Genomic DNA, 15,680 nt, shown 5'->3' with positions numbered 1-15,680 from the left:
TGCGCAAGAAATTGATTAAGGTCATTGGGTCTCATTCCCGAATATTTTCCAAAGAGTTCTCTTGGAAGACTTATCTTGGAACCGACAGACAGAATCAATGACAAGTTCACTCCGAGTCCCCAACGTGTGGGGAATATGTCTTAAGTGGCTCAAACGATCACAGCTGTGATATCTGCGTTGAAGAATGTCACCAGTCTGAAACATGAACGCGCGTCCCCGTTCAGGTCATTTGCATACAAAACCTCCAGAGCTCCTTATAAGGCAACTAATGATGCAGCCGTGTGAAAATGGACGCGGAAGTAGGGCTGCCGCGGTATTGATTTTTCCCTTACCGCACAAATTTGCGAAGCTATTGAAACCGCCGCGGTAACGGAAAAAAAAGTTTGAATGAATTTTTTCTTTTTTTAGTAGTCTATTCTTTATAGCCTGCCTCTAGTCTAAATGTCTATCTTTAGAGGATGACTTTGCAGCATGAATATTGTTTGGGATTCGGCAAGCACGCATTCGTTATGTAAGGGATAATGTATAGCTACGAGGTCATTGTCGCAAAATAATTGACCGACACGGAGTTTAGAACACCGAGGCGCAGCCGAGGTGTTTTAAACGTCAGTGAAGGTCAATTATTTTGCGACAATGACCGAGTATTAGGGATGGGTACCTTTCACATTTGAACCGATACCGGTACCTGTGAATCGATACCGGTACCCAACGGTACCTTTTTTCGGTACTTTAGTCTCAAGAAATTTAATTTACCTACCTCAGTCGTAAAAAAAAAAATCCAAACTTCAAATAACTACAATTTCGACAGTTTTCGGCTTGTCATTGCTCCGACTGCTTTGTTGTTGAATCAAGTCAAATCCTAGGTAAGCATATATTGTGCGTGTGAACGTTGACAAAAAAAAAAAAAAAAAAAAATAATTAATACAAAATATTTTTTTTATTTTTTTTTTATTTTTTTTCTTCGGTTTCTCACTTGATTCCATACTCGGTAGTACCGACGTGTTTCGGTTCGGTACCTCAAAAGTACCGAATTCGGTACCCATCCCTACCGAGTATAGGCTATACATTATCCCGCTTATTACATGGCTAACTTACTAACAATATACCTAATTCATCGACAAGACTAGATCAAATGCAGACGCAGTTGTTCTGTGGCTCTGTCAGCCCAAATAAAGTGATTATTATTATCGGCAGCCGGCAGGTCTGTGGTCTGATTGCATGACTGCAGCTGTGCATATGCTGAGCATCACTGATACAGTGTGTGTAGTGGGCTTGATTGCGAACAGCTGCGCACAGCGGTCATTATTGTTCCACAGAGGTCCGTTATCGAGTAATATCGGACCTCTGACGAGCGCTATTGACCAATCACAAGCAAGCATTTCGGCGAATGTGAAAACGCCATGTAATAATGAAAGTGAAACACAGACAACATAGGCTACTGAACAGTGAACACTGTTTATTGACGCGTGCAGTGAGGTACAACGTGAGGCTCACTCGAGGTAGACGGTGGACGGGTCTGTTGAGGAGCTGAGGCGCGTGCCTCTCTCCCCTTCCCGTCGACCCAGGGCTCTGTCCCGACCGGTGTCCGGACAGGATGGATGAGCCGCGGCCGGGGAAGACCGGGCGAGCCCGACTTAACGAGAACCATAAAACCTGAGCGCGGTGTGGCTCCAGCCCCTCGCGAGCCGTCGCGGTTCCCAACTCTCCTCTCCCTCACGGGGAGAGGCGGGAGGGATTCGAAGTCTCCCCTCTGGTCGTGCGCCGTTCATTCGGTGTCGCGGGCAGGGGTGGTAGCGCCCGGCGGTTACCCCCCCCGACCCTTTCTTATTCTTCTTATTTATTATTATTATAAAAAACAGCGGTGATGCGGTATTCAGCTTAACTCTGCGGTGGGCGTGATGTAACAGCGATACCGTGGTAATGCGCGGAAGTGGAAGCGCTTTGCCACCCATCGAAATAAGATTAGATTAATTGTATTGTCATCATATATAGTACAGCTCGGTGCACCTGCCACAGCGCGCGTGCAGTACTGTATAGCCTACGCCCGTAATGAATGAACGCAGTATAGGCTTATTATTCCATTAATGACTTGTTTCATTAGGAGAGCAGCGAAGACACTGCGCTGCCCGCCCCGTAGACCGTATACAGTCAACCATGCAGTCCCCTCATGGTACGCCCGACTCTAGCGGCCTTAATATGTGTACAGTACTGTATGTACAGTACTGTACACATATTAAGGCCGCCAGAGTCTTGTGTGCGCCAGTATGGCCTACGTGTCTAATGAATGAACAGTAGGCTTATATTATTCTAGTTACTTGTTTCATTAGGATTTAGTAGATACTATATATATGCTCTGCCCTATGTACAGTATAGGTACAGTCTGTATACATGATTTGGTTGTAACTTGACGGGACCAGTTTTTTCTTTGGCTATTTAGCCCCTGCGGTTTGTTTGTCCAGGGTGTGAGATTCAGATGAGTCTGCATTGCTAGAAAAACAGGCCAAGCTACAACGTGTCTCCCTTTCCAGTTGACGCAGTCAATTCCATAATGAGATTGTGTACCATAAAATATGTGCCAATACATGGATGACATTTAACATCATTTTGACCATAACCTTTTCATTGTATTTGAAATATTCTACGTACATGTAGCCCATGCAGCTGCATTTATTTATATATTCATATGTTTGGGGAGAGCTGGAGCATTCCGTAGGACATGTGTAGTCACTGAAATTGCACCTGTCTGTAGTAGTACTTTGACTTATAATAATAATAATAACTTTAATAATAATAACTTTATTTGTATATCACTTTTCATACAGAAGTTGCAGTTCAAAGTGCTTCACAACAGTAAAAAATACAGGCATAAGCAAGCATAAAAAAAGATAGAGGTAGCAAGGTACGGTAAATCAGTGTTTCACATTAGGATCTAGCATCCCAATAGGCCTCTCTGTTTACAGTTTCATTCAGTAATACAAATAGAATAGACTGAGTAAAAAAAAGTGTGGTTTAATTCAGTTTAAAAATAGGCTAAAAATAATCAAATTGAACGGACATAAAATAGTTCTAACATTCTAAAGGGGTATCTAACATACAACAGAGCAGTGCATCAGTTTTGAATTACAACAGAGCAGCGCTCTTAAAAGTACAGTGCATAGGAGGTAGTGAGATAACATTTGCATAGAACCGACACATGAATTTGATAGGAAGTGTATAAAAGTAGACAGGGTAAGAAAAGTGCAGGTAAAGTACAAGGGTTATAGGCGGGTTATGATTTGTGTTTTCTTTGAACCCTGGCCTCAGGGACTGAACAAAAGAACACTTGGGTCAACTACATATCCCATACTATGTTTGAGTATTATGAGAGTCTACTGTACATCTTAAGATTCCAATCCCATCTAAAGTCTTAAATGTATTGAGGGGTGTTGGTCTCTCCTTTGTTAGCAGGAAAGACTAAATGCTTTCACAGGGCTGTACAGTGCGACATATATATCGCGTGCTACAGCAACAGCGGTCTGTGCGATGAATGGATTTACTTAGTAGCACTGGTGCGATAGGCATTCGGTTCATATAGATACTCTTATTTTGAAAATCCTGTGGCGGGTCTCATTTCTGCCCAAGCGCAGCTCCAGCTATAATAACTAGGCTCCGACAGCTAGCAACGTTCAGGTTAATATGATACTCTTATTTTGAAAAAACTGTGACAACTCGACGAGTCATATCCGCCCAGTCTGAAAGCAGAGCAGTGCTACACATAGATATCTATATAGAACAGGCGCTACACAGCAGTGCGCCTACACGACCCGAAATAAATCCGTGGTGTTTTTTTTCCTCACAACGGGTCAAATGCATCTACATGCTTTGCACTGTCGCTATTCCTTTATGCGCACATCGCCTGAAATGAACGTTTATGTACCATTACAATCACTACAACGTTAGCGTAAGCTAACAAGCTAATCCTGATCAGAGGCAGAGGCGCAGTGTGGACTGGGGAAAGGGAAATGGGGGGGGACACTCCCCTTCCCTGTGTGTGTGTGTGTGCGTGCGTGCGTTTGGAAAGACGATGAAGTCACTAGTCAGGACTCAGGACAGGAGTATATTATAGTAAACTGAGGATTACTGAGGATGGACAGATAATGTTGATATTCAAATATAAAAAAGTTTCGAGAGGAGTGGAAGTTTGAAGACAGACTAGACTACAATATGATGCGGGGGTGGTGAGTTGAAACAGTGTGAATGAATGAATGAAAACGCTATTTAACAGATTGAAGAATGGGTACAGTACAGCTCAATACACACAATTGTTAAGGGGATGCAGACCAGAGAAAGACTTTCGTCTTGTTTACATCAGGGTCCCCCATTGTGTGTGTCCCAACCGACCCCACTTCTATGTTTAAATAAATTATTTGCATTTAAAACTATTAACGCTGACTCATTCCTTCAGTCCACTCAAAATTATGCTAATATTCCTTGTTGTTTATGATATTAATTGAAAATAGCATATGAGAGTATTATAGTAATAACACATGGCGATATACTAAATGACAGCCAAACATGGCACTGCAACTAAATAACACAAATACAATAGGCACATTTGTGACTGTTACAAATATAACACGTTTTATACTTGTGCTACAAGATTTTGGCCTGTGCTACAAAACTATCAACTTCTGTAGCACCAGTGCTATGTGCAAAAAAAGTTAACATACAGCCCTGGCTTTCACCAATGATCTACTTTATCTTTGCAGACTTCATTGATTGCAAAGAATTTTGACCACGTTAAGTTTATGTTCACGTATCCAATTACTTTTGGTCCCCTAAAATGGGTGGACTATGGATAAAAAAGGATGGATGTAAACACCCTCAAATTAAAGCTGAAACCGTATGGTCATTGTTGCATTTCAAAACAATGTTAAAGAAAACGTCACTTAGGGGTGGACGGTATGGTCTAATATTTATATCACGGTATAATTTGAAGCATAGACTGTAACGGTATATATCACGGTATCAGTGTTTCCGTTAGAATAATTTTTTTTGCCTGATAGGCAGGCTATATAAAGAATGACATCCTCAAGGCATGTAGATTTATAATATTTTAACTTAAAACTAGGCTACTTTTGCGTATAAAGTCATTATATTCCAAATAAAATAAGTCCCGAGTCGAGACTCCGTGCTGCTCCCATTGCAAACAGCGGGGCTGGATTTTGCTAGAAGCATATGTAGCTGCAGAGCCGCAGAGCCAGTGGCTCTTTCAGGTCGTTCAGCAGTTTGGTGGGGGGGCGCTGTTGAGCGGGCCTGTGACCAGACATGAAAGAGCCACTGGCTCTGCGGCTCTGCAGCTGCATGCTATTTCGCAAATCCACTGCTGCAGCAGCCGTCCTCCCGTCGTTATCATAACACTACACACATATCATAATGTTTACAGCAAACTGTAGTTGATCACCGGGTATGTTTTATTAACGTAGAATAATTCATATAAGAAAAACGATAGGTAAGATCTCTTACCTTTCTCCACTGGTTAAAAATGCCAGGAACTGAAATTGAAACTTGCTGTGCGCCGCGGTGATATGTGTTTATTATGAAATGACAATTGCGTGTTGACACGCCCAGTGCGCGAAGCCTCCTAAATAACTTTTTCCAGTTTGCACATATCTATTATCTATGACTAATTCGATCTATTTTTAGGGGCAAATGCGATTGAAATAGTTGCGCTGTGGTTAGATGACGTCATTGCTATTTTAGAGCTGCCCTACCGGTTACACGGTATAGTCAAAATCCATACCGTAGAGCAAATTCATACCGTTTATACCGTTTATACCGTCCACCCCTAACGTCACTGTCTTAAGACTTATGGACTGTACTGTAGATAGTTAGAGAGAGAGATGGACTGCACTGTAGATGATGGTTAGAGGGAGAGCGATTAACTGTAGAGAGAGCGAGAGAGACTGCACTGTGATAGATGGTTGGAGAGAGCTAGAAAGACAGCACTGTTGATGGATAGTTGGAGAGAGCTAGAGACTGGCCTGTAGATATATGGAGTGAGATGGAGACTGGCCTGTAGATGGGGAGAGATGGACTGCACTGATGATGGGTGGTTAGAGAGGGAGAGCGATAGACTGCACTGTAGATGGATAGTTGGACAGAGCTAGAGACTGCACTGTCGATATATGGAGTGAGAGATTGAGACTGCACTGTATATACAGTGGGGAGAACAAGTATTTGATACACTGCCCATTTTGCAGGTTTGCCCACTTACAAAGCATGTAGAGGTCTGTTATCATGGGTGCACTTCAACTGTGAGAGATGGAATTTAAAGGGGAACTATTTTACTATTTCTTTCACTATTTGGGCACTTTTACACAATTCCTGTGAGTCTATGGAACACCTCTGTAATATATATATTTTTTTTATTAATTGTTTTGTATTTCTAATCAAGTCCTCAAAAACAGCATTTTTCTACCTCAAGATCTCGAGCCGTTTTGAGCTGATGTGGACTGGGGTGCAGGTGCTGGTGCCTGAGGAGCCACATTAACATGCAGCAGTGACTATATGACATCACATATAGGCACATTTTCAAACGACTCAGTTCAGTGAGGGTGAATATTGTGAGAGGAGAATTGGAAGAATGCGCCAATATGAGAATTTTGAGACATAGATCATATTAATATAAGTTCACATAGCTAGGAAACAATGCTAAACACTCAAAAAGGCCATTTATAAGATAGTTCCCCTTTAAAACAAAAATCCAGAAAATCTCATTGTATGATTTTTAAGTAATTCATTTGCATACATCAGAAAAACAACTTAATATTTGGTAAAGAAACCTTTGTTTGCAATTACAGAGATCAGATGTTTCCTGTAGTTCTTGACCAGGTTTGCACACACTGCAGGAGGGATTCTGGCCCACTCCTCCATACAGATCTTCTCCAGATCCTTCAGGTTTCGGGGCTGTTGCTGGGCAACACAGACTTTCAGCTCACTCCAAAGATTTTCTATTGGTTTCAGGTCTGGAGACTGGCTAGGCCACTCCAGGACCTTGAGATGCTTCTTACGGAGCCACTCCTTAGTTGCCCTGGTTGTGTGTTTTGGGTCGTTGTCATGCTGAAAGACACAGCCACGACCCATCTTCAATGCTCATATTGAGGGAAGGAGGTTGTTAGCCAAGATCTCGCGATACATGGCCCCATCCATCCTCCCCTCAATACGGTGCATTCGCCCTGTCCCCTTTGCAGAAAAGCATCCCCAAATAATTATGTTTCCACCTCCATGCTTCACGGTTGGGATGGTGTTCTTGGGGTTGTACTCATCAGCGAGTGGAGTTTATACCAAAAAGGTCTATTTTGGTCTCATCAGACCACATGACCTTCTCCCATTCCTCCTCTGGATCATCCGGATGGTTATTGGCAAACCTTAGACGGGCCTGGACATGGGCTGGCTTGAGCAGGGGGACCTTGCGTGCGCTGCAGGATTTGAATCCATGGCGGTGTAGTAATGGTTTTCTTTGAGACTGTGGTCCCAGCTCTCTTCTGGTCATTGACCAGGTCCTGCCGTGTAGTTCTGGGCTGATCCCTCACCCTTCTCAGGATCATCGATGCCCCACGGGGTGAGATCTTGCATGGAGGCCCAGACCGAGGGAGATTGAACTTCTTCCATTTTCTAATAATTGCGCCAACAGTTGTTGCCTTCTCACCAAGCTGCTTGCCTATTGTCCTGTAGCCCACCCCAGTCTTGTGCAGGTCTACAATTTTGTCCCTGATGTCCTTAGACAGCTCTTTGGTCTTGCCCATTGTGGAGAGGTTGGAGTCTGATTGATTGAGTGTGTGAGTGTGTGGAGAGGTCTTTTATACAGGTAACAAGTTCAAACGGGTGCAGTTAATACAGGTAATGAGTGGAGAATAGGAGGGCTTCTTAAAGAAAAACTAACAGGTCTGTGAGAGCCGGCATTCTTATTGGTTGGTAGGTGATCAAATACTTATTTCATGCAATAAAATGCTAGTTAATTACTTAAGAATCATACAAAGTGATTTTCTGGATTTTTGTTTTAGATTCCATCTCTCACAGTTGAAGTGTACCTATAATAATAATAATAATAATAACTTCGTTTTATATAGCGCCTTTCATAAGACCCAAGGTCGCTTTACATAGGGGGGGCGGTGCGGAGTATGATTAAAAATTGCAGACCTCTACATGCTTTGTAAGTGGGCAAACCTGCAAAATGGGCAGTGTATCAAATACTTGTTCTCCCCACTGTATATGGAGACTGCACTGTAGAGAACGGGATCTAGAGGGACTGCACTGTAGATAGATAGTTGGATAGAGCTAGAGACTACACTGTAATAATAATAATTCATTAAATTTATATAGCGCTTTTCTCAGACTCAAAGCGCTTTACAATCTATGGTTAGGGAAATTGCCTCCTTCACCACCACTGGTAGCACCCAACCTTGGGCTACGCAGGCTCAATGGCTACCATACACTGGCACCCGGCACACATCACACTACACAATGGCTTAATGGCTCAGGAGACAGCGATTGATCGGCCAATTAAGGGGAAGGGATGATTTGGTGGCCTTAATGTCAGAGACCTGATTGGTCATTTGGCCCGGAACGTCGGGGAACTCTGCTGACCTTCGAAGGTTTTTTTGGCAATCGAAGCTTCGGGGCCGAGCTTCGATTTTAATTAGAAGCTTCGGGGGGGGGAAAGTAATATTAAAAAAAAAAGTTTGTTATGTTGTGGGACTTGTACAGCACTTTGGTAAACGTTGTTGTTTTTAAATGTGCTCTATAAATAAAGTCGATTGGATTAATTAATTAAGTAGCCCCTTTCGTGACTGACGCAGCCAACAAGGTTTCACTCGGCTGCAGTGGGGCTGCTCTCACAGCCAACGACATGACATTACATAATTATGTTGCATCCTTCGTCTATCAAGCAAACAATTATATAAATATTTATATGTAGTTGATAAGAGACAAAGGCAGAATTCGACTTAATTAAGCACTTTTTATTAAGACATGTTTTTATATGGGTCGGGACACTTTAAAAAAGCAGCACAATGAACACATCTGTCCAACATAGTCTTAAATAACAAACGGCATTGCTTCGCTTCTTCGTCGACATGTCTGCTGCACATGTCCTTGTTGTTTTCAACACAGATAATCTCCACATGCTTGTTGTAAAGAGGTGGAGTCGAGGCGCCGCTTACTTTCGTTTCATTGGAATGGAGGCGCAAGATTTTGGAGACAAAAAAATTAATTAATTTACATTTTTTTTTTACTTTTTTTTTTTTTTTTTATGTTTGAAGCTTGTGCCATCGAACGAAGCTTCGAAGTATTTAAGACAGCCCTACGCCCCACTACTACTCTTTACGATAGGCGTCCTGGGTTCTTGAATGACCTTAGATATATGAAGTGAGAGATGGAGTCTGCACTCTAGAGAAAGATCTCTAGAGACTAGGGAGGCACCGATCTGACTTTTTCAGTCCCGATACCGATACCTGGGCTTTGGGTAGAGCCATATGAAATCCGTTTTTATTATTTTCCAAATTCCATTTAATTTTTTCCCAAATTCAGTTTTTTCCGTTATTTCAGAATTCTGTATTTAGCTTTTTATGCTCATTTTACCATCGGAAATAGTGTCTAATAAGTGGGAATGAATAAATGTCCACAACAATTGAATAAGATATAACAGTCCATTTAATGTTTTTAAGTGCTGCAACTCAGAAATAGTTAAATTTTACACAATATTTTTCAAATAATATTGTGACAAAATAAAAAGACACATTTCAAGTGTAAACAATAGATACAGCTAGCTACTACTGACATTATCACAATGACAATGTCAGTAGCCTAGCTATATCTATTATATTGTGATGAAATATAGTAATGCATAATTTAGGCACCTTTAGTTTAGTTTATTTCGTTTATAAAGGACGGTGTATAATGACAATCGTTTGCATTAAACAAATGGATGGGTGCACTAGATTTAGCTAGAAGCTATCATTTCCATCTATAGTCCTATGTACTGTAACGTTACATAGCTATTTAAGTTTATTTAGTTTATAAAGGGCAGTGTATAATGACAATCGTTTGCATTAAACATGGATGGGTGCACTAGATTTAGCTAGAAGCTATCATTTCCATCTATAGTCCTATGAACTGTAACGTTACATAGCTATTTAAGTTTATTTAGTTTGTAAAGGACAGTGTGTAATGACAATCGTTTGCATTAAACAAATGGATGGGTGCACTAGATTTAGCTAGAAGCTATCATTTCCATCTATAGTCCTATGAACTGTAACGTTACATAGCTATTTAAGTTTATTTAGTTTGTAAAGGACCGTGTGTAATGACAATCGTTTGCATTAAACAAATGGATGGGTGCACTAGATTTAGCTAGAAGATATCATTTCCATCTATAGTCCTATGTACTGTAACGTTACATAGCTATTTAAGTTTATTTCGTTTATAAAGAGCAGTGTATAATGACAATCGTTTGCATTAAACAAATGGATGGGTACACTAGATTTAGCTTAAAGCTATCATTTCCATCTAGTCCTATGTCCTAACGTTACATAGCTGTGTTTTTGCGGGTCCAGTCCACGGAACGTTGACAGAATTTGCTAAACACCTGATCGCAGAGGCATAAAAGTCATTAGGATACTGTTCTGCTCTGAATTGAGGGCTTATTGCGGAATTTCTTAGCATCTTGACGATGTTAACATCAAAGCAGCCAGACGCTTGAGCACTGCTGCCTCTTGTGTGTAACCCGCTCTAGCGTCCCCGCCTCGCCGGTCATGTTTGCTTTGCACCAAACGTTCCACCCAAAAACGGAATTTCAGTCCAGATTAGGCCAGATTCTGCAATATGCCACGTTTTGCAGTTGATTCCATTTTTATTGGTGAATTCCGCGATTCTGTGAACACTGATTTCATTTGGCTCTAGCTTTGGGTATCGGTCGATACCGAGTACCGATCCGATAACCATTGTTCAATTAATAAACTGTATGCCTCACTGTGTGGAAGAGACTGGGATCATCATCAGGCTTGACTTAAAACATTACTTTCCTAACTTAGTGAAACAAAATTTTACAAATTAACACATGGATATAAATGTACTGAATTGTTGTTTATTATTAAAATTAAATAACTAAATAAATTGTCTCCGATACCCGATCTAGCTATTTTAGTTATCGGGGCAGATATCAATATCAAATCGGTGCAGCCGTAAGAGAGACTGCACTGTAGATAGATGGAGAGAGACAGAACAGATTGTTGTGAGTTGTTGCTGCCTCACTATGGAGCATGAAAAGTTTCAGCTCAACTTTGATTTGAATTAAAAATCAGACGCCACTGCTCACAATGCTCCCTTATGTGGAGCCAAACACTGTTATCTTGACAAACAACATTCTTTTGGAATAATGTTTTTCTAAATAAACTAATGGGAGCATAAACTTTAATGTCGTCCTCCAGCAGCAGCTACACTTTGTAATGTCCTACTCCAGCAGCAGCTAAACTGTGTAATGTCCTGCTCCAGCAGCAGCTAAACTGTGTAATGTCCTGCTCCAGCAGCAGCTAAACTGTAATGTCCTGCTCCAGCAGCAGCTAAACTGTGTAATGTCCTGCTCCAGCAGCAGCTAAACTGTGTAATGTCCTGCTCCAGCAGCAGCTAAACTGTAATGTCCTGCTCCAGCAGCAGCTAAACTGTGTAATGTCCTGCTCCAGCAGCAGCTAAACTGTGTAATGTCCTGCTCCAGCAGCAGCTACACTGTGTAATGTCCTGCTCCAGCAGCAGCTAAACTGTGTAATGTCCTGCTCCAGCAGCAGCTAAACTGTGTAATGTCCTGCTCCAGCAGCAGCTAAACTTTGTAATGTCCTAATTTTGTAGTGTGGTTGTAGTAGCTGTCGCTTTTGAATGAATCAGATTTTATTGAATGGCTTGTAAATGCAATCCAAGACCAGTACAAATACCTAGCCGGTATATGTGATGATGGGTTGATTCAGTGACTCACTGGACCGTGTGTTTGACTAACGTTAAATTTGTCTAAATGTGTGTTCAGCCCCCCCCTGGCCTAGTGTTACATAATTAGCGTTGACACTGCATTGTTTGTCATCTTCAGTGGAATTATATTGTCTCGTTCCTAACCTTCTGTTTCACTCTCCCTGTGTGTGTGTACAGTGGTCAGATCAAACTGGCTGACTTTGGTTTGGCCCGGCTCTACAGCTCGGAGGAAAGGTGAGAGCGATTATTTACAATTGACCATCTCAAACCCTGCTCTCTTTTCTTGATCCTTTTGCTTCATTCCATGTATAACAGTTCAAATTTGGATATAATATATGGTTAAATATGGTCTGTCCATAGTGATTGATGGGGTAATTGAATCTCGACCATGAGCACGCATTTTTAGGTTTCCTCGTTCCCTAGGTCTCTCCACCAGAACGTTTGCCCCTGCAGAGCCTTCTTAACTGGCGGCTGCAGTGTTTGCGTTTGGACACCGGGGGGCAGCGGTGGTCTTTATCAAGGTGTGCTGCTGAATCTCATTGTCCTCTGTGTCTCCTTGCCCCCCAGCCGACCCTACACAAATAAAGTCATCACGCTATGGTACCGCCCGCCTGAGCTGCTACTGGGGGAAGAGAGGTACTCTCCAGCCATCGACGTATGGAGCTGTGGGTCAGTATGGCACGCACACAGACACGCACACAGAGAGACGCACACAATCATGGAGGCACATCTGAATATGAAGCCACTTTTTAAAAATATAATATACAGGGTATCTGCAGGGTATTAAAGTGTTCAAACATATTCAATTCATAATTCTCAATTTAAGGCATTAAAAGATATTAAAAACGTGTACAGGTATTACATTTTGGGTGGGCAGCCTGGCTGTCGGGAGATAAAATAATATCAAATATATTTGTTTATATATAAAGAAGCCTAATTGGTCACATCTCAGTTATTCTAACAAGCACTTCCACTAGTGTTTCGTCTTTTGTGACATTGGAAGGAGAAATTATTAGCACCGGTTAGCACTGCGAGTGGGAACCCCAAAATAACCTGTATGGTCAATGAGATGCCACTGAACGAGCCCTGTCTTAGTAGTTGTGATGCTTTTTGATGTAACAAGATAACCGTTCCCTGTTACCTGCCTGTGCTCAGGTGTATCCTCGGAGAGCTGTTTACCAAGAAGCCCATCTTCCAGGCCAATCAGGAGCTGCTGCAGCTGGAGCTAATCAGGTATGCTTGTGCATGGCCTTCACTGACCCACCACATCTCCAGAGCATGACCAGAGATGGTCTAATATATAGCTGGTAGACCCAATCTCTACTGTGTTCAACCGCATAGTACGAGGTTGGGAGGAAATATCATAGTCTAGAAAACAAATGCTCTCCAATCGGACGCGATTCAATGTAAAGACTTCAAAATGACTTGGTTGCCTTTTGTCATTTGTTTATAAGCCCAGCATTGTTTGCGTATGACTTTTTCTTCAATCGGAGCTATGTAATCCAGGGAACAAAATAAATAACCGCCAATGGCGGCCAGATTTAAGGTTTGGCGAGTAACAATGAGAGGTCTGCCCACCACCTGGCGTGTAACAAAATAGTTCATATCGATACTCTTATTTTGAAAAATCCTGTGGCGGGTCTCATTTCCGCCCCAAGCGCAGCTCCAGTCCAGCGTTTCCGTTAGCCGGTAATTACCGGTATTTGACCGGCAAAATCTGTTGAAGTCCGACATATTTAATCTCTCCGGTCATAGTGTCCGGTGAAAATAGTTCCCTCTGGGCACAGTTTGATTATTTTAATTGTATTTGGATGGGCTGGAGTTGGGTGGCCTATGCGATGAACGAAACAATCATTGCGTTTGTTGTCGTTGCTTCGCTCAGCGAGAGCTTGCTGCTGGATTTGCGGAAGGCATGCAGCTGCAGACCCACAGAACCCACCAGCTTTGCTGGCACAGTGCGGTCCCCAGACCTGGAAAGCTGCTCTGCGGGTCTGCAGCTGGATGCTTCTTGCAAACTAACTGCGGCCGGCTCGCGCTGATAACAGCTTTCATTGTTGGACCGGCTGCTTGGTGGAGCAACGATGAAACGAATGTAATGAATCGTTCGTCGCATGGGCTATTTAATTTTGGCCTGTTTTGGTACGGTTCGGGTGGTCAAGTTGTGCTTGGAGGGAGTTGTTTTCACCGGACATTATGACCAGCACCAAGTCGTTGGGAGGTGGAGATATACATCACGCAAACCCACGATAATGTTGCCGTCTCTCTCTGCAAAATTTCTCAGTTCTTCCGGTTAAGCTACAACATGTAGCACACGCATTTTGCAATTGCTCCGCTCCCACTAACGCTAATTTCGTTTAAAAACATTATTTGGACAGTAAAGAAAGAGAATAGACCACATCGTATGTATTGTTAAGACCCTCTACTAACCATATCAAAAGACAATATGGTTAAAGGTGGAAAGAAGGCAGAGAAAATAACTACGGCAACTTCAACGGCGCAGGACGTAAAAAAACGAGAAAGACGCGTCCTAACCGTCGCTGGTTCTGAGCCGACGGCGACAAGCTCCGAGGAGGAGAAGGAAGAGGACAACTTACCGGGATCATCGATTACGGTCCCCGAAAGAGAGTCAATAGAGACCAACATAAAAGAAGGTACAGATTCAAGCTCCGTGAAAGGGAGAGCAGCCAGATTTATGGATTCCAACGTCACTGCATCTATCTACCATATGCCGCCAACTGAAGAAAGCAGAAATCCACCCGATTTCAACACACTGTCTAACCTGATGGTAGAACAGTCTAACCTGATGAAAGAACAGATGGTAGAACAGTCTAACCTGCAGATTACACACATCAAGGCGCTCGAGGCAAACGTCGATGCTAAATTCGATCGCATCGAGGCTAAATTCGATCGCATCGATGAGAAATTAGAAGAAGTCAAGAAAGCGATCGATGCACAGTCAAAGCGAATCACGACAGTGGAGATTTCGGTGACAGAAAACACAAAAGCAGTCAAGGCGAACGAAGGTAGCATGACAGAGATGGGAGAAGAGATGGAAAAAGTGAAAGATGAATACCGGAGGGAAATAAAATTGCTTAAAAACGAACTGATGGAGAGGCAACTAGAAACCCATCGTTACCACAGGCGGAATAACATCCGCATTGTGGGGCTTGATGAATCAGTGAACTGCGATGACATCAACTTTCCAAAAGAGTTATCAACGATTTTGGAAAACTCCGATCCAAACAAAGTGCCAGAAGTGGAACAAGTTTACAGAATTGGTTCCCAGGGGCAAAATATCAACGGGCCGAGAGTCATCATTGTCACTCTGCGGAAAACTACAACAAGGGATGAAATCATCAAATATGCTCGCAACCAACGTGGGAAGCTGAAGTATGGTGATAAACCAATATTTATCTACGAAGATTTGAGCAGAGAGGCCATCATCCGACGTCAACCATACAAAGATGTGATGCAAAAGCTGTACATAGCCGGCTACAAGCCAAGGCTAGCATATCCGGCGCTGTTATCATTCTTGGGCAATAACGGCCGCAGGTCAGGTCCATTTACACCAGGGTTCGAAATTAACGGGGGCTCGGGGCAAAATGCCCTTGAAAATGGACAAAATGCCCCCGAATATCAGTTAAGGGGGGCAGAAAATGCCCCCGACAGTTTACTAATTATAT

The 15,680-nt window shown here is 42.5% G+C and overlaps 1 protein-coding gene across 3 annotated transcripts in view; it reads left to right on the top strand.

The window, feature by feature from the left end:
• The window catches only part of cdk12 (cyclin dependent kinase 12), an 81,309-nt gene that overhangs the window by 39,479 nt on the left and 26,150 nt on the right, over nucleotides 1-15,680 (top strand). For all 3 annotated transcript variants that reach the window (XM_084329966.1, XM_084329967.1, XM_084329965.1), the window contains 3 exons: nucleotides 12,175-12,231; nucleotides 12,565-12,666; nucleotides 13,153-13,230. In XM_084329966.1, the coding sequence (XP_084186092.1) occupies nucleotides 12,175-12,231; nucleotides 12,565-12,666; nucleotides 13,153-13,230 (237 nt within the window). The remainder of the gene's footprint in view (nucleotides 1-12,174; nucleotides 12,232-12,564; nucleotides 12,667-13,152; nucleotides 13,231-15,680) is intronic.

This window comes from Notolepis coatsorum (genome assembly GCF_963971535.1).
Source record: "Notolepis coatsorum genome assembly, chromosome: 14".
NCBI lineage: Eukaryota > Metazoa > Chordata > Actinopteri > Aulopiformes > Paralepididae > Notolepis > Notolepis coatsorum.
This window is presented reverse-complemented; position numbering and strand designations above follow the sequence as displayed.